A 19,905-nucleotide genomic window follows, 5' to 3' on the forward strand; every position below is an offset into this window, starting at 1 on the left:
AGCTCACATCTTTTTGTAGCTGCAAAGTTGAGAGGACTGTTTCCTACTAGAAACTTTTGGTGCCAAGTCTTGGATTCTTTTCACCATGCATCAGCTGTTTCTAAATTCTATCCCTTGTATGTCCCATTTACATCACAATGTAATCCTATTCTTAGAAACTCTAGTAAATCATGCTGATACAGATATGCTTATTAAAATTTTATTGACTTGAAAAAGAAGAGACAGAGAAATCTTTCATCCATTGGTTAACTCTCCATATGTGGCAATAGGTAGGGCTTGGGCAGGCCAAACCAGCAGCCTGGGATTTCATCTGGGTCTCCTGCATGGACGATAGAAACCCAAATGCTTTAGTTGTCACTTGATGCCTCTCGGGGTAGGAAACTAGCAGGAAACTAGACCAGAAGCCAGAATTTGAAACTGGGAGATCTGGTCTAGGACATAAAATTGCAAGCAGCATCTTAGCTGTCACTCTAAATACCCATCCCATACCTCATAATGTAAAATGTCTTTCATTTGGCTTTTTCCTTCACTGCTTTCTTTCTCTTTATAAAATGTACTCTCATGAAACAGTTTATTAAGGATCCTACTGTTTGGGATCTGACTCAGAGTAATCATTGCAGAAAAGCATTTGCTTGATTGAATATTTCCTCTCCTCTGAGTTTTAGACTCTCACATAAAAAACTATTGTGGAAAATAGTGTGTCTCTTGTTGATAGCGTCTGCATTCCATGTTTTTTAAATTTTTATTCATGATTTCAAACTTTGTAAGAATATCTAATTTGAAGGATGTGTCATCAGCTTATTTTATATGATGAAAATTTCCTAGACATAAAACAAAAGGAACTCACTAGAAGGTCCACTAATTTTTAGACACTTTCTTGTGTTTTGTAATGATATATTGGTTGATCATAACTATGAACCAACTAAAAGCAATGATATTCAAAATGCATACTTACTATAATTGGTGGGTTTTAGAAATATTTTTGATAGGAATAGGATTTGCCTGAAGATACTGTCTTTGTATTTGGATGGCAAAACATAGCAATCACATGGCTGAGCTTCCCATGAATGGATTTAAGACATCATTATTCCCAAAAGTAATAGCATCATTTTTCCCTGTTTAATTAATTAGATTTCCTCCACCTCTCTGTCCAGCAGAAACCTTCTGTCACATTAATGGAAGTAAATAAAACAATTCTAAAGTGCTAGCCATGAGCATGCCATCAATTTTAGAGTAAACTAGAAGTCATTTGATTATAGCCCAGAAGAGCCTCTTTGTGAGAAAGGCCACACCACATTGTCACTATTGTTACAGATAGAACAGAATGCAGTTTTGATGATATTAGGATAAGAGATATATAGGTCAAGAGAATAAATCTAAGAAATAATTATGAAACTAGACAATGTTTAAGCGCAAATTAATACAAAATCCTGAACCAAATGTGTTTGCCAGGCAATTACACCATTTGTTACAAGGAAGACTCATCTGAAATGATTTGATTTGAGTGATGCTGAAACAAACATCTGTTCCATTGCATCTCCCCACACAGAGGAGCCCAGTGTCCTAGGATACAGGATGGGTAGATTCTGCCCTTCACCAAACCAATATTATCACTGACACAGCTGCTACCACCATGAACATGTCTTGATGTCTTAGAATCTCGAGTTTCCGGGTTGTCCTCTTGCTTCTGTTTACCTTTCATTTCGGTTAAGGCCTAAGCTTCTATAGAAACACAGTCTAGATTCGTGTTTTGTTTTGCAATTCACATTTTTTTTTCTAAATTTCAACTACCTTTAAACTCTCTATGCCACAGTTTCTGGAACTATAATAGGGAAGAACAGTAAAATTTTCCTCTTGAGTTATTATACCTATTGAAAGAGTCAGGGCATCCCAAGGAGCACATGTTTCTAGCCTCTGGATAACATTCAATATTATCTCAATAGATGCTTTTACTATTACAGCACCGTATTTCCAGATAATAGAAACCATATGGGTAATTTAGGAAAATATAAAACGAACAAATATCCAATCTAAATGTACATAAAATCCTGTGTACCAGGGACAGAAATTTAAACCTCAAGAACTCCCCAGTTTTCCTCCCTTAGGTGAGCTCAGGAATTAATCGCCCATCTGAGATGGTATTCTGACAGGCAGTAGGAGGTCTGGTCCTAACAGCCCTGCTCACTTCCCTCTGAGGGAATCTGATACTTACTCTCCTGAAAGACTTCCAGTGAATGCTGTAGAGTGATCATTAGCTTTCTGCTTCTCTTAGGACATCAAAAGATTCCAAAAAATTCACGAACAAACAATTGAAACGTGTTTATTTAGTTGCAAAGAAAGTTTGAAATTCATGTATGATTTTTCACAATATGCCTCCCTCCCTCATATTATGTGCCACAATACTCGTATCTTTTAAATGCATTTTCCCATGAACTTTTTGAAGCACCATCAGCGAAATAAAATCTTTGCTCTCAGCTATATGCCTCACAGTACTACCTCAGGCTTCTCTCTTCCTCACTCTCTCTCCAGCCACCCTGGCCTTCTGTCAGAGTTTCGGATGTGTTACTCCCTTTAGTCTTGTGGTCTTCTCACTCCTTTGCTTGCCATTCTGTCGCTACACATCATGTATGAACTACCCCCTTCACGTGTGTGCTTTATATTCAGGCTTTCAGAGAAAAGATCTCAAGTCTTTCTCAGAATGCTGCTCTATTATCCATTCCCCTAATACCTTCAGTTTTCCCCTTAACATGGATCACATACCCAGCTCTACAGTTAGCTGGGTGTCGGCAGCAACAGGATATCCCATCACATTACTAACAATAATGAAATGTACTGTATATCTCATTAGTTAAAAAAAGGTAAGGAGCAAGTGGGAGGAAAGAATACAGGGAGCAGAGAAAGAGAGAGAAAGGTACACCATCCTCTTAATGAATTTATGTCCTAATGCCCAGGAATGGCAGCAAGGTACTAGGGATCCACACTGTTTCACAGGACATAATAGATCCATTGTGGAATGAAATACTAGTATTTGAATTAGGTTTTTATACATCACGGTTCCTTCATACAAGACAACAACTTTAGCTGTGTTCACTGAAGAAATATTTTGGGGGATTGGCCATTTTGAATAAATTGAGAAACACTATTGGAACCTTGGGGTGCCACTTTCTAAGGGAGTTCTTTTAGGGTCATTTAGACTAGGTACAATGTTACCCTTACTACTTCGGAGTTCAACAGACAAAAGAGATGAAACTACATTTGTTAACTATTATACTCCTGGATTAAAATGTAAATTCTAGGAAACCAAAATAGACCTCTGACAATTCTATCCCTATCCCTAACCACAAGGCAAGATGTCTTACTCATACTACAGCATAGTAATCGATTTTTTTCCAATATGTTAGTATTCTTCCAAAGTTCACTGCATCAGTCCACTTGGCAACAACACAGAAGTTAGACCTAGGCACTTTGGGGCCTCAGAAAAAAGTATAATCCTTGAAAAAAAAGAATTTAGACTTACAAATTGGACTTGGAAAACAAAAAACAGGCAAAATAACTTAGACTTTCAGCATTATACAGTTCTAGATAACCTGTGTCTCTACAGACATCTAAAATAAAATATCAGGCAAAGGCTGAATGTGGGGATAGGACAGATTCCATGTGTTATAATTAAGATGTAGCATGTACGAGGCAATATTATGTTCTTCAATTCCCTTTCTAAGGCAAATGCTAACCCAAAAGCTGACACCTCCCTTATCATTTTAGGTCGAATGAGCCGGACTCGATTTATCATTATGCCAACCCAAGGAGAAGGACGGCCATGCCCCACAGAGCTTACCCAGCAGAAAGCCTGCCCTGTGACCCCCTGCTATAGCTGGGTCCTTGGTAACTGGTCTGCATGTAAATTGGAGGTAGGTCATGCAATGACAATTAGAGAGATGCTTCTTGTGTCCAAAGCACACATCTGGTCAAACCTATGTGCTGATGGAATAAATTTCACCAGGATTCTGGCACAATGTACTTTTAATGCAATGGAGTACCTGCAAAAACATAATTAAGGGACTCAACTTCATGCAGAGTGACATTTGCTGGGAAAATAAATAGCATTCATTAAGCACTAAATTATAATAGACCAGTTCATGGGACTTCCAGTCTCTTTGGCATCCTCAGGAGTTCACTGTTATTTTCTTGGCTTGTTGAGAATATCAAGTATTATTTAATTAGTCAAAATCCCAATGCTATGCAAATACCTAGCTTGCTTTAGGTCATCTTTCTTAGAAATGCACTTTAAGGCTTAGACAAAAAATGAATGAAAGTCATCTTTTAACATTATTACATGAACCAAGGTTACTACATTTTCCTCAATGATTACTTTTTATTGGCCTGAAATATAAATGCCTCGAAACATCACAGTATATCACATACCTCAAGTTTTTGCTTCATCAGCAAAGATCCTTTACTGCATTTTCTGGTTTCATGTTCAAGAAAAAAACACATTGATTTTTTTCTATTTTCTTCTTTTATTAACTTATCCTTCACTGCATTTTCCATAACATAATTTACTTTGGTTGCAACAATTTTGATTATGTGTTAAGAAATCTGCAGAATATTCTCCTAGAAATGTTTAGTGTTCCTGTCAGTATGACATTGTCACACAGCATTATTATCCTGCAGAAGCTAAATGCCCATATATTTTAATAGCACCCAGAGGAACTAAAATTTTTGCTACATTTATTCATTGTCCTTTGCAGAAAATAAGATAATCATGCTAATTGACTCATTCAACAGCAGACAAATAGCTTCAACTAGTAATAGTTTTGTCTGTTTGCCTTAGATTTTATTTCTTAAGTCTTTAGCAGTTTTTCAAAGGTATTTGAAGTCAACAGTAAGATAGTAGAAAGAATGTGATTGTGATACCTTTGACAGAGAGGGAGCAATTAGCTCTAAGATTTCAGAAAGCTCCCCCCAGCAAAGGCAAAGGGTGGAGGGGAGTGAGTTGGCAAGAATGAGGTGAGAATGGAAGGAGAGATGGGTAGGTCAGAGGCCTGAGAACATCCATATTCCAAGTTGCAACTCACAGAGAAGGACTACAGAGCCTTATATATTTTTTCACATTTCCTTTGCTATATTCCCAGGTATCAGGGCCCTTTGTTAGCAAATAAAACTGCCTACATGTCTCATACGAATATGATGAAAATGTCAAATATAACATTTTCCTGCCAGGACCGTAGGTCCAGGAGTTATGTTTGTGACCATTCTGTGTAGAGTAGCTAAAGGATAGGCGTGGGTTGTCGCATCTGTTGGAGTTATCCAATTTTAGACTCCCCAGAAACCTCAGGAGAAGGTGATTAGCTTTTGCCTCAAGAGATTTTAGAGCTGCCTAGAATTTGAGATCAGGTTAGGAAGGACTTCTGATCAGGAAGGGCCCCTGCACTTAGATCTAATCCAGACAGTCATCTGAAAGGCAAATCTGTAATTATTCTACGTTGGATGCCAGTAGATTTCCCAATGTTTGAAGTAAAATTGAAACCATTTTATTAGGGATGGGCCTTTGGCACAGCAGTAGAGATGCCAGGTAAAATACCCTCATCCCATACCAGTATGCGTGAATTCAGCAGGCAGCTTCACTCTTGATTCTAGCTCTCTGAAAGTGTAGGTCCTAGGAAGCATCCCTGATGGGTCTACTTATTGTATTCCTGACACTCAAATGGGAGATGTGGATTCAGTTCCTGGCTCCCAGCTTCATCATGACCCAGCCCCAGCCATTACAAGCTTTTCAGAATTGAGCCAATGAATGGGAATGTGTGCTATCTCTCTCCTGCTGTCCTTCATGTGAATTAACCTTTTTTGTTTTTTTGCAAAGATGATGTAATCAGGAACTGTCAGTTACTATGCTTTTCCATTTTATGTTTTGTCATTCGGGGGCTCAGCAGGATGAGCCAGCACTTCTGATGCCAACATGCCATTTCTGAATGCTGGTTCAAGTCATAGCTGTTTTGCTTCTGAGGCCTTATTTGTTAATGCGTCAGGGAAGGCAATGGAAATGTCCCAGGTGTTAGGGATCATACCACCCATATGGCAGAACATGATGGAAATTCTAGTTCCTGACTCCTAATGGGCTCAGGTCTGTCCATTGCAGCCGTTTGGGGAGTGAGCCAACAGAGGCATCTCTTCTGCTCTCACTCTCTCACTTCTGCATCGGTCTCTATATATGGATCTGCCTTTCAGGTTAAGAGATAATTTTTAAAAATAAGATAAAATAGAATCCATCATTAGAAACAAGAAAGCTCAAAAAAGACAACACTAAATCTGGAAATGCTGGGTTAGATACTAGTGATTGCATTGAATAGAATTGTTACAAACAGAAATGCTACATTAAGAAAAGCAATAGAGAAAGGGACTCACGTGATGACAGCTGATCACTCTGCTTCCTGAGTTCCAGGTACAGTACTAGTTTTCCTGCAGCTTGAATGGTAATTCTTTGTGAGATAGACAATCCTGTATCTTTTCTACTGTCTTCAACAGTTTTGTGGAAGCTGGGTATTTGGAATTTCATGTGGGTCTTTTCCCATGAGGGAAGAAGAACTCCTTTCAACTCTATTTGTGCCTCTCTTTATCCTGATATGATCTATCAAGTTGACTCTATTACACTGAGAGTGGGCATGATGCTTGGGTGGGCCCTGCCATCATGACATACCGAACTGTCATGGCAAATGCTTGTCTAGGGCACAGTGATTGTGCAAATTCTGCCACTACCTTTGGTGGAAAGAGATTAGTAACAGATTATTTGTCTTCATATAATTACTTTTTAAATGTTTCCTAAGCAATGCTTCACACTTTAATCATCTGCTAGTGTATATGCCCTCACTAGATCTCCATTTTTGACTAAGTCACTAAAACGACACAGTCTCCAAGTGTTTTAAAATCTACATCTGGGAGTAGCAATCTCTGGCTTTCAGAATGACACCTTAGCCTCATCACTTCAGATAGCAAAAAGCACAGATGCTTGAATATCTTATGGTAAAGTGTGTGGGATCTTCAAAATGTTAATGACAATGCATATAATGAAAAATCTATGCATGCTTCCAACAGTTTCACAACTGAATAAGTTTACTTTTTAATTCCATTGTCCATTAGCATATTGTAGTATCCTCATATCTGTGTACAATGTTCTGTATCCTCTGATATACTTAAATCATCCCTAGATTACTAGCGATACCCAATTCAATGGAATTGCTATATAAATAGTTGTAACTTTTTAGGAAGTAATAATAAGCAGAAATTGTCCATAATAAGCACAGATCCATTTTTCTTCAAATATTATGGTTTGTATTTGGTTTGAACTCAAAGGTTAGGAACCCCTGAGTACAGAAAACTGACTGGATCTATTTTGCTAGATGTTTTCATAGGGAATAAACTACATAAAATATTTAACATAGTGCCCAGCATTAGAGTCCTGTAAGTGATGCCTGCTGTTCTAATGCTGATGAAAACTGGGATGATAATTATTATTACCACCCACCGATCTACATCTGAAATACTTGCCAATTCAGTGTGTTCAAGACCTACATTTTGATCTGGACACCGGAGAGTTGGTGAGAGAATCCTTGGCTGTGTACAGTATTGCTCTAAGAAGCCCAAGTCTATTTTGTGCTCTAGTATATGAAGTCTGTAAGTGTACGTGAGTGCCTGCTTTTTGAATGAAGTTGTCATTCTGAGGCTCATTTTTCTTCCAGTTGTTGCTGTTATTGTCAAAGACACAAGGAATTTAGGTTGGCTATGGACTGATTCCCAAAGTTCATACTATGAGCATCTTGTATATTTTGATTTTCAAAGTAATTCTAGGTGTAATTTCACTTTGTCTTTTTTATACTCTTTTTCATACTTTGTTTCATGAGGTACCAAACAGAACTCTATATTTCAGTTGTATCTTGTGTTGCCAGTATTTCCAGGTATCAGTGTTTTCAAATTTATTTTTTTAATTATTTGTATTTGAAAGACAGAGTTAAAGTGAGTCAGAGAGAGAGAGAGAGAGAGCTTCCAGGTACTGGTTCACTCCCCAAATCGCTGGAGCCGAGCCAGTGTGAAGCTAGGAACCAGGAAATTCTTCAGGGTCTCCCATATGGATGCAGGGTTACAAGGATTTGAGCCATCCTCCAATCCTTTCCCAATCCATAAGGATGGGAAGTGGAACAATCAGGACTAGAACTGGCGCCCATAAGGAATGCTGATACCTGCACACAGAGGATTAGCCTGTTGAACCACAGCAAATCTGTATTTTCAGATTTCAGAGTCTTCTTTCCTAGCAGTCAAAGTCTGATTTCCTAGAGAGAAGCCCTTGGATGTATCTGCAGTGGCTCAGGATCTGGAATAGTCCTCTGTGAGAGAACCCCCTTCCCAATAAGTAAATCAATTTTATACCTGAGTTTCCACTTTTTAGGGAAGAAACCTTTACTGAAATGTTTTTGTAAAGTGTTTATTTTGAATGAATACACTTTGAGTTGATTTTGAACTTCCATTTATTTAAAAATTTTGATTTCACTTTAACTTAGGGTGTTTTTGACGAGCATTTTGAACAGCAATAAAAATGGTTAGAACAACTATAAGGGGGAGTGTAGAAACTTTCATTTGTTGTGATCTCAGTGTCTGAGTCCTTTCTAACTTCCCATGGTGAAACACACGTTGCGGTGTTTTAGAAGTCTGACGTGTAGCCAGGGTAAGGATCAGGTCATGAGAACTCTGCCCTCATAAAGGGAACGGAAGCCACTGTTAAAAGCAGAGCTTATTCTCCCCCTTGACAATATAGAAATGTCTAGATGTCATCAGCTCTGAGCAACAAGCCTTTATCAGATACCAAATCTGCTGCACCTTTGAGCCCAGATTTCCTAACTCACCAGAAGCAGTAGGTTTCTTTGTCTATAGATTATGCAGTCTAAGGCATTTTGTTATAGCAGACTGAGAAATCATTTTAGATAAACAACTCATATTTTTGTCAAAATATCCCTAAAACAGGATATGATGTTCCAACTTCAGCTGCCTTCTCATATTCTTTACACTTTAATTTGATGCAATTTGGAGGAGTGCAAGCTGTACCTTTCCTGTTTTGCTAGTGTGGTAGGCCTCCTTTGTCTGAAGGCTCTACGTTCTGAGATCCCTAACAGATGCCAAAACCACAGATCATACTGAACTGTATGTATACTTTTTTTTCCTATACAGACCAAGCTATAATGCAGTTTAATTTATAAATTAGGTAAATAATTCATGATAACTAATAATAAAGCAGAAACATTATAATAATATGTCAGAGCATAATTGCTACCACTGTTAGTCTTGTTTTGGGGGGCACTAGAAAATGAAATAGCACAAGCTCTATAATGCCTTGGCAGTTGGTGTGGTGCTCAAGGCAGCCGGACAGTGACTAACGGCCGAGTAATGTGAACAGCACTGAGACTGGACAAAAGCAGTATTCACATCCTGGATGACCTTGAGCAGGACAGTATGGGAGCTGGAACAGTGCTAAGTTTAAAACATGAATTTGGAATTTTCACTTAAAAATGATTTTTCTTTATTTTCTGTGAAAGGTAGAGTTACAGAGAGGAGAGGCACACAGAGAGATATTCCAGATGCTGGTTTAATCCCCTACTGGCCATGATGTCCCGTGCTCAGTCAGGCTAAAGCAAGAGCCAGTGGCTTCTTCTGGGTCTTCCACTTGGGTTGAGAGGGCTGAATGTTTGTAGTATTCTCCGCTGCCTTCCCAGATATATTAGCAGGGAGCTACATTGGAAGTGGATCAGTTAGGATTTGAACGGTGCCCATATGGAATGTGGGCACCATAGGTGGTGGCTTAACCTGGTTTACTACAGTACAGGCCCTCATGGAATGTTTTACTTATTTTCAAGGACAAAATCAAGGACAAAGAGGAGCAGGGAATTACGGAGTACCTTTGAGTCACAACTTCCTTTGTGAATCATCTTAGCAGCCACTCCAATGCATCATTACCCCCCAACAGTCTAGCCCTGAGTTCTGAGCCTTGGGTTTACTGAGGTCAGACTGGCCTATTTCTTTGTGGATCACCTAATCCTTGCCCTAGATTGTAATTGGGACTCCCATACTCTTCACTCCTGCATCTGCAAGACCCACAGAAGCTTCATAGTCAGGGCAGCATAGCTGATGAGATAAGCAAGTGAAATTCATTTCTGATTAAAGAGTTGAATACCTACTGGTGGCTTGTAGCAAAACTGTAAAATAGAAATTTAAAGATTGGGAAGCTTGCAAGCCTAGCCCTCTAATGAGATTCCCTGCCCCCTTCTTGTCCCCTCCCTTTCTTGGGCTTCCTCTCCCCTGCACTTCTAACTCTGCATCTGCAGCAGTATCTAGAAAACTAAATCTTCCACCAACCTCTGGACTTAGTGGAAGCTGAGTAGCACAACTTAAAAATTCATAGGAATCTCTCTTTTCTAGAATTGGTATTTTATCAATGATAATCGAATCCAAGGAGATACTTCCAATTAAATCTTTCCTCTGGTCCTTCGCTTCCTCACATCTCGTAGCAGGTGCTGAAGAATGATGGCATCACGCAACCTCTTGGGAAGATGTGGGTCACCAAAACATGTGTGTGGTAGTTTCTGCAGTGGGTGCCAGCGTGGGAACACGCTACCTTTTGTTTGCTTCCGTTCTTTTCTTTACTGATTCAGTACTATTGGACTCACTTTTGCCATCCTCGGATTGTGCTTCCTTAAGGAGGAAATTTTCCCCTGTGTTTGATCTCTGGATGATTTCCATAATAACAGACCTTCCAGTGGAAGCTACCCACATGTTTAATAGGCATTTTTAAAAGTATGAGTACCTGACTGAAGCTGAGAAGAGAATGCTCATCTTTTGAGTCTCTGCTAGAAATTGTATGGTGTAACACCTTTCATCATTAAGACGTTAGGTCAACCAATTCCAACGCTAAGCTTCAGTTTCATGAGATATTGTTTGAAATTTTGCTAATTGCTTAAACTGTCTGAGCAATATTGATATGAAATATCTTCAAAGAACATTATTTAACACAGAATGCATGCTGGGATAACTACTTTTCATAGTAACAGAGAAAAACACTGTTTTTACCGGAAACCCCAACATCATCATTCTGAGAAAGCGCTAAATTCTGTACAAAGGAAAAATCGGAAAAATAAAAGAGAACTATCTACCCTGTGGTTGTACATGCTCTCTTGGGATATGGTCATGGATTAGGCCTTTTTTAAAATCACATACACATAGACAAATGAAGTATTGTTTTTCTTTCATCAATGTTGGCTGAATTCCAGAATGAATTCTCATATTCTGACTCCATAAATTTGGTGGCTCATGTTTGCATTCCTATTTCAGCTGATCTGAAAGCTCTAATGTGTTGCTCTGTGATGCATTATTGTTAACCATGGAAAGATAACTCCCAGAAAAAGAAAACTGAACAATATGCAGCTAGGGTTTTCTGCAGCCAATGGTGGTTAGAGCCAAAACTTCCAGTTGTTAATTCTGTGGATAATTCTGCAGCTGTCCTTTGCTCATACAGGGTGGAGACTGTGGGGAAGGAGTTCAGGTGCGCAGCTATTCCTGTGTGGTCCACAATGGTTCAGTTGCTCACACAGCTGCACGGGTAGAAGACGCGCTGTGTGGAGAAATGCCCATTCAAACCAGCATCCTGAAGCAGCTCTGTTCTGTGCCTTGTCCAGGTATGCAGTTCAAATAATTAGAAGCACCTTTCATGGTGCTCTTATTTTTCATTTACTGTTAATTTTTGGAGCATCTCTCATCAAAAGGGAAAATTTTTATTGACTTTAATTTTCATTGTATTGGTTACTTTGAATTATCACTGATGCATTAATGCAGGAGAAGTTGCCCAAAGGAAGTAGGAAAGGTTTGAGTTTGGAAATCCAAAACATGAATTAGACTCCTGTCTCTATTACTTCACTGTGACATCATTTGAGTCCCTTTAAGCAGTAGTTTCTTCAACTAGGAAATATGCTGATAATATCTAGTTCAAGAGCCCCTGTTATGTTGGCCCGGATTCCAAGAATATTAACGGATTCCATGAGAAGGTAAATTTTAAGTGATAGAAACCTACTAGCTTCGCATTTGCAAAAGTGTTTTCCAGCCACTGATGATCTGTGTAAATGTGAAGACTACTATTATGTACGTAAGATGAATGCATTTATTTTAATATTAATAGCAGAGTAGATTGTCTGACATAAGTCTGTGGTGGATTGATGTTTCCTTATAACACAGTATGGCATATCTAACTATGAATGTGTGTACACTAGAATACCTGGGTATTAAGTTAACCACCCTTTAATTCAAATGATATTTTATGTCAGTGACTTATTTAACTGTTTTATAAGGTTTATGTGAACATCCATTTTATGGTGTTATGCTCATCTTTGAAAACTCAGTTCCTATCATCTTCACATTTCCCTTTGAAGTTTTTTTCTCATTGCTAGCTGACACAGAGCGTTCTCTAGATAAAAAAAGTATGAGCGGAAGCAAAGTACTGTCAATCCAATTGTAGAGATCCTCTTATGAAACTAAATTAACACAGCTTACTTCATTATTCTGTATACTTTCTTTTTTCTTTTTTATATTTATTTTTTTAATTTATTATTATCATTATTATTTTCTGATACAGTTCCATAGGCTCCTGGGATTTCCCTTATCTCCTCCCCAAATCACCCCCCCAGACCTAGTTCCTCTATATCATTACTAACGTATAGTTCTTCATACACAGTCATATGTCCATCATTGCAGGCACGAACAATGGCAGAGAGTCCAGCATCCTATTGTTAGGATATAGTAAACAGTTTCATTGGAAGTCCATCTTTGTCTGGAAGTAGAGATGCATACTACATTGCATCCTCACATCTGGATATATTAGTCTCCATTTCAGTTACTATAGATCACCTTAAATAAAAAGTCATAATACAAAATCAACAATAGGAAGAAAAATAGAAATTTATAATGCCGTGAAGTTAAATAACATGTTACTAGCTATGACAGTATCCATTACACAGCTACTATACATCGCTTTAAATGAAAAGCCACAAAACAAAAGCAACAACAGGAAGAAAAAAACAAATTAACAATACCATGAAGTTAAGTAACATGCTACTAAATAATTAATGTGTCATTGAAGAAATGAAAAACAAAATCAAAAACCTTCTGGAAGAAAATGATGCTACTGTATGATCTATGAGTCATGGAATAATTTAGAAGAGACACATTTCACCAACAAAAATCAGCAGAAGCTGTATCTCATGGATTTTGATGTGTTATTTTTTTTTTTTTTAGTTTCACCTCTTCAGAACAGTTTCTTGTGATTAAATTATTCATTATTCTGTATGCTTTCTAACTGGGAAAGTGATCAAAATAGACTTTGTAGGACCTAAAATCTGCTCATTCCTCTAAACTCTCTGCAAAAACCCTGCATGTACCCCATGTGCATGGGAACTGCCAACTGCTAGTTTACTCTCTCTCCTCTGTCCTGCCTGCGTGGCCATCCAGGAGACTGCCATTTAACTGCATGGTCACATTGGAGCACGTGTGAATTGGCCTGCATCAATGGGAGAAGCTTTGAGACCATGGGTCGCCAAACTAGGTCAAGGACGTTCATAATTCAGTCTTCGGAGAACCAAGACAGCTGTCCCCAGCAGGTTCTAGAAACTCGCCCTTGTGCAGGTACCAAGAACAGCTTTTATTCATTAGCTTCGATTGATCAATGCTTGTTCTGTTTTCAACAACGCATAATAGAACTGCTGTTATATTTACTTGCAGGAGGCAAATGTTATCAGTACACATGGAAGACAAGTCTTTGGCACAACAATGAGCGAACTGTATGGTGCCAGCGTTCAGATGGCGTTAATGTCACAGGTATTCCTGTCTACATCCCATGTGGGAACTTCACAAAGATATTGAAGTGTTGGTGAGAAGAATGAACTTAAAGATTACAGGCAAAGGATAATTGGACAGGTGGAGTATAAGATCCTCTGGGCCAATTTTCACTAGGCCTCTGCACCTGAGAAATGAAATGGTCTTATTTGAAGAATCACAATGTATCAGGCAACTTAAAGAAATGCAATATAATAAATAAATTTTATAAGTGTTATGATCTGAGACAAAGGTAGAAATGAAAAAATGCAAACAAGTCTGTATAGGTGCCTTCTCAGTAGAAGATGTTTTAAAGGCATACCACAACCTTTAATCCTACACCACTACAATGATATATCATATTAATAAACATATATAAAGGTTAAAATTAAAAGGATTTATATAGATGAAAGTTAAAAATATTCTATGTACTGACAATAAAGACTGTAGTATTGCTATAAATTGCAAATGCTTTTATTCATGCCTAGACTAAGAAACGTTAGGTTTTGAATATTTTATTAAATCATGGTCATTACTTAATCTCTAGATATAGACAGAAGTAGTATTCTCATTTATGACACTGAGTATGGTTTAATTGTACAAATAGCATTCTCAATAGTTTTAAACAATTTTATGCTTTCTTGTCATAAAATTAAATGACCACTGATTTTACTTAGCACTGTGGCTAGCAAATAGCTTATGGTAGGGCTGGGGTGTGTGTGTAAGAATGGGAGAAGCATAGGCTCTTCCTTTCTCTTGTTTTCCTACTCTTATTTCATTGATATTCTTGTTTATCCATAGAGTAATTTACTGCTCCCCTTGATCTTAGTTGTTGTCATTGACATGCTCTAAGCCCGCCTAGCTGCAACTTCAGAAAGCATCACACGGGGCAGTGACCTGTCCGTTAGCATGCTGGGAGAATCAGTGCAGTGAACGCTAGATGTGGCGCTCCTGCTGCAGGCTGCACTACACGTGGCTATGCAACAAGGAAGCTTAGGTCATCTGGGAAGATTCCCAGAGCTTAATAATATTCTTTTTTTTTAAAGATTTATTTATTTTGTTACAAAGTCAGATATACAGAGAGGAGGAGAGACAGAGAGGAAGATCTTCCATCCGATGATTCACTCCCCAAGTGAGCGCAGCAGCCGGTTCTGTGTAGATCCGAAGCCGGGAACCTGGAACCTCTTCCTACAGGTCTCCCACGCGGGTGCAGGGTCCCAAATCTTTGGATTGTCCTCTACTGCTTTCCCAGACCACAAGCAGGGAGCTGGATGGGAAGTGGAGCTGCTGGGATTAAAACCGGCACCCATATGGGATCCCAGGGCGTTCAAAGTGAGGACTTTAGCCACTAGGCCATACCGCCAGGTCCAATAATAATGTTATAATTTCAAAAGCAATTACACCTTATCTACCTTGCAATACTTGCTTCCTATTTCCCAAGAGCTCTCCTTCCCTTGAAACACTCTGAGAAGATCCCCTTGGTTTAAAGAGTGGAAACCTCTGGACCCAGTGCAATGGCATAGTGGTTAAATTCTTGCCTTGCAAGAGCCGGGATCCCATATGGGCACCGATTCACATCCCAGCTGCTCCACTTCCCATCTGGCTCCCTGCTTGTGGCCTAGGAAAGCGGTAGAGGATAGCTCAAAGCCTTGGTACTCTGCACCCACCCAGGAGCCCTGGAAAAAGCTCCTGCCTCCTATCTTTGGATTGGCTCAGCTCTGGCCATTGTGACCACTTGGGGAGTGAACCAGTGGATAGAAAATCTTTCTCTCTGTATCTCCTTTTCTTTGTAAATCTGCGTTTCTAATAAAAACAGATAAATCTTCAAAAAAAAATTGGAAACTCCCACCCCCAGCCACAACTGACAGCAGCAGGACTAAACACAACTCTGTGGTTATTGTCATGGACACCTAAATGCTCAGTTTCATTACACGATTGCTAATTCTGGTATGTAGGTTTTGCTTATTTATGTTTGCTTTATTTTTCAAGCTTGAGAACTTTGCTACCTCTTTCCTAAAGAAAATACCGGTCCTGTACCACCTTAAGCCCAGAGCCTCCTGCTAGCTCTGAAATCAAACGAAAAATGCCTGACAGTTGCAATAATGCAAATGCAAAAGCTTATAAATGCAAGTAATATTATATAACAGCTTCAATGCTGAACTTGAATAATAAATCAGCTTCTTAGTCTAATTATCCCTGGGCTTTCCCCTTATCTCGTTTATTATGCTAAATCTTCAAAGGCAAGGCTGCAGGGAGATAATTTCCAGATTATAGAGATTTTAATTATCCTATTCATTTACTGAAAAATATTTTCTGAGTTCCTACAAATGTTGTATCGGAAATTCAACTGCTCCACCTGAAGCTTATCACATTTGCTTCTTAAGAATATAAATGTGGATCTGTATTGTGTGTGTGTGTGTGTGTGTGTGTGGATGCATGTGTCTGTGTACAAGTATTCTGGTTGGCACACAAATGCAAAGGTTAACAAAGCATTTCTGATATATCTCCAGGAACTGATTAATAGCATTTACTGAGGTATGTTGTCTGCTCCTGAACTATCAGTTCGCATTTTCTGATTAGTATGAAAGACATGGCCATCCTTAAACTTAAATTGAGACTTTCTGCTTTCTTCCACTAGTGCTGACACAGAGTTTGCCCTCAAGCTTAGCCATAGAATAGACTCGCATTGCCAACAGACAGGTAACAGCCTACTGGAAAAATCCTCCTATTTTAAACCACACATCCTATCATAATTAGTAAAGTAGGGCTGGACCACAGAAGAAGCCAATGAATTTTTAAAAAATAGCACTGTGACAACGTGATTAGTGCCAGCGCAAAAAAATATACCACCTGTTAATTAAAACTAGGTATCTGAGAGAAATCTGTAAATGATGGTGGAATTTCCTTTGCAGGTGGCTGCTCCGCTCAGGCCCGGCCTGCTGCTATCCGGCAGTGCATCCCAGCCTGCAGAAAACCTTTCTCCTACTGTACACAGGTGAGCCATACATGAGAACCTCCCAAAAGCATTGTGACGATCGAGTTACACAGAGCCCCTTCGCTGTCTGCTGCTGCCTTGCAGTGAATCCGTGAAACCACGATACCATCTAGAGGCACTTACAGGAGCAATCATGGTACAGGGCCATGTGCTAAGGAAAGCAGCAGCTTTTTCTATAAATCTGTCTGGAGCCAAATCTGTCTCTCAGATACCTAATTTATATTAGCTCTGTTTGCCAATACGTGTTCTGGCTTGATTTATGTCTTCTTTTCTTAGTCTTTCATGTACCTAAACAATTTTGAAAGATGTTATAAATGTTGTTTGCATTTGCTGAGGCTGAGCTGTGAAATTTATTACATTAGGATTGCAACTGTGTGAACAAATTTTTGGCTCATTAGAAATAAACTGAACATATAACTGCAGGTAAAATACATATATACTTTCAAAGCAAAAATTGTATACTTCTCTATCTTCCTACAATTCCTTTATATATCACAGGGATTAAGGCAAAATATGTAATTCATTCTAATCACTGTTGTTCATAGTATGTGGTATATATGTAAGGCATTCCAAAATGGCTTTTTTGGGGTATAAATTTTTAATTCCCTGCATAATTTCCTATAATTTTTATGAACATTTCCATGAACATTCTCCATGAACTATGAGACCCCCAACCATGTATTTTTCAAAAAAAAAAAAAAGCTTATTTAAGAAAGCAATTGTGGAATACTAGATGAAGCTGCCCCTTGAGATGCTTACATTTTGTGTTGGAATGCCTCGTTCAAATCGGCGCTACCCTGTGCTTCTGATCCAGCTTCCTTCTAATGTGCTTGGCAGGCAGAATATGACAGAGAAAGTGTTCAGGTATTTGCCATTCACAAGCAGTTCTTGAATGGAGTTCCTGTCTCCTGGATTTGGCCTGAAATTGGTGTAATTCTAGTTGTTGCAGGGATTTGGGGAGTGAACCAGTATATGGAAGATGTTTCTCTCTCCCTCTCCCCCTCCCTCCCCCTCTCTCTCCCTCTGTCCCTCCCTCTATCCTGCTCTTTTCCTGGACTTACAATACAATGAGTTAAATTACTAGGGACAGACACTATGGTATCGCAGTTTAGGGTGCTGTCTGTGACTGGAATTCCACCAGGGTGACAGTTCACATTGTGACTTCTGCACGCTGATATGGCTCCCTGATAATGCCTGTGTGAAAGATGTGGGTGGTGGCCCAAGTCCTTGGGTCCCTGCAGCTAGGCGGGACATCTGGATGAAGTGTCTGCCCCCTGGCTTCCACCTGGCCCTGACTAGCCTTTGAGGCCATCTAGAGATGAAATCAGAAGAGAGAAATACTCACTCTGTGCCTCCTACTCTGTAACTTGATTGCAAATAAGTAAGTCGATATTTTAAAATAACATAAAAATTTTTAAGTTGTATCAGTTTCTGAAAGAACTAGGTTTCTTTGTGCACATTTGAAAAATAATTTCATTAAAATGCTTAAAGAACAAAGACTTTTCTGCTTTAAGATGGGTTAATGAGAAGAATATCAGACAGCCACATTTGGACAAATACTGGTTCCAAAGTAGAAGTTACAGTTTTCTGACAACTATTTTAATATTCTTTTAAATGAAATGTGTGATTTTCCCTTTAACTCTCAACATATATGAGCGACTGGTTAAACCTTGATTCTCAAGCTGACAATGGAGATACTTCTTAAAAAGATGTCTTTAGGGCCCAACACGGTAGCCTAGTGGCTAAAGAGCTCACCTGGCACATACTGGAATCCCATATGGGCACCAGTTCATATTCTGGCAGTCCCGGTTCCCATCCAGCTCCCTGCTTGTGGCCTGGAGGGTAGTTGAAGATGGCCCAGAGCCTTGGAACCCTGCACCCGCGTGGGAGACCTGGAAGAGGTTCCTGGCTCCTGGCTTCGGATTGGCTCAGCTCTGGCCATTGTGGCTGCTTGAGGAATGAATCAGCAGATGGAAGATCTTCCTCTCTGTCTCTCCTCTCTGCATATCTGCCTTTCCAATACAAATAAATACATCTTTAAAAGAAAAGATGTCTTTAATAGCCGAGCATCTGCAGATTTACTTAATTAGATTCCTCCTTTGAATTCCAGATGATACCTTCAATTACAATCAGCCAGAAATACTATGGCGATTGCTATTAGTATATAACTGCAACTACTCCTAACCTCTGCACAGATCTTAGATTGTGTTTTTGGAACTTTTAAATTTTGCAAAATGCCTGAGTGCCTTGTATACTTTCATTTTCTATTACTCCTCATGACTGGAAGTTCCTCAGTGAGGAACCTAAGTAGAGGTGACTGGCTAGGATAAGGAAGAGTAAGTAGGAGTGATTAGGGTCTGTTCATAAATGTCAGATAAGTAGTACAAACATGACATCGAGACAAAGAGCAAAGACATAGAGACTCAGAATCTCCTAAATTTTTATAAGCATTTATTGATTGATTGATGTGAAGGGCAGAGGACACACAGGGAGAAAACTTCCTTCTGCTTTTTCACTCATCAAACGTCTACAATGCCCAGAGCTGGAGGGGGGCCAAAGCTGGGGTTTCCGTCCAAGTCTCCCACATGGGTGGCTGGAAACTAATTACGTTTTTTTTTTTTTTTAAAGATTCATTTATTTTTATTGGAAAGTCAGTTGTACAGAGAGGAGGAGAGACAGAGAGGAAGATCTTCCATCTGCTGATTCACTCCCCAAGTGAGCCACAACAGCTGGAGCTGAGTCAATTCGAAGCCAGGAGCAGGAACCTCTTCCATGTCTCCCACGTGGGTGCAGGATTCCAAGGCTTTGGACCATCCTCAACTGCTTCCTAGGCCAGAAGCAGGGAGCTGGATGGGAAGTGGGGTCGCCTGGATTAGAAGCAGTGCCATATGGGATCCCAGCGCATGCAAGGCGAGGACTTTAGCTGCTAGGCTACCATGCTGGGCTCTGGAACCTAATTAGTTTTGAGCCATTGCTACCTCCCAGGGACTGCATTCGAAAGAAGCTAGAACAAG

General features: G+C 39.3%; 1 protein-coding gene across 3 annotated transcripts in view; it reads left to right on the plus strand.

The window, feature by feature from the left end:
* The window catches only part of THSD7B (thrombospondin type 1 domain containing 7B), a 777,161-nt gene that overhangs the window by 731,500 nt on the left and 25,756 nt on the right, over positions 1-19,905 (plus strand). For 2 of the 3 annotated variants that reach the window (XM_058664450.1, XM_058664449.1), the window contains exons 20-24: positions 3,763-3,908; positions 11,552-11,711; positions 13,534-13,707; positions 13,804-13,899; positions 16,809-16,891. In XM_058664450.1, coding sequence (XP_058520433.1) covers positions 3,763-3,908; positions 11,552-11,711; positions 13,534-13,707; positions 13,804-13,899; positions 16,809-16,891 — 659 coding nt within the window. Of the gene's footprint in view, positions 1-3,762; positions 3,909-11,551; positions 11,712-13,533; positions 13,708-13,803; positions 13,900-16,534; positions 16,599-16,808; positions 16,892-19,905 lie in introns of those variants that run through there. The other variant, XM_058664451.1, reaches the window with a different exon arrangement.

This window comes from Ochotona princeps, chromosome 5 (assembly GCF_030435755.1).
Source record: "Ochotona princeps isolate mOchPri1 chromosome 5, mOchPri1.hap1, whole genome shotgun sequence".
Taxonomy (NCBI): Eukaryota; Metazoa; Chordata; class Mammalia; order Lagomorpha; family Ochotonidae; genus Ochotona; species Ochotona princeps.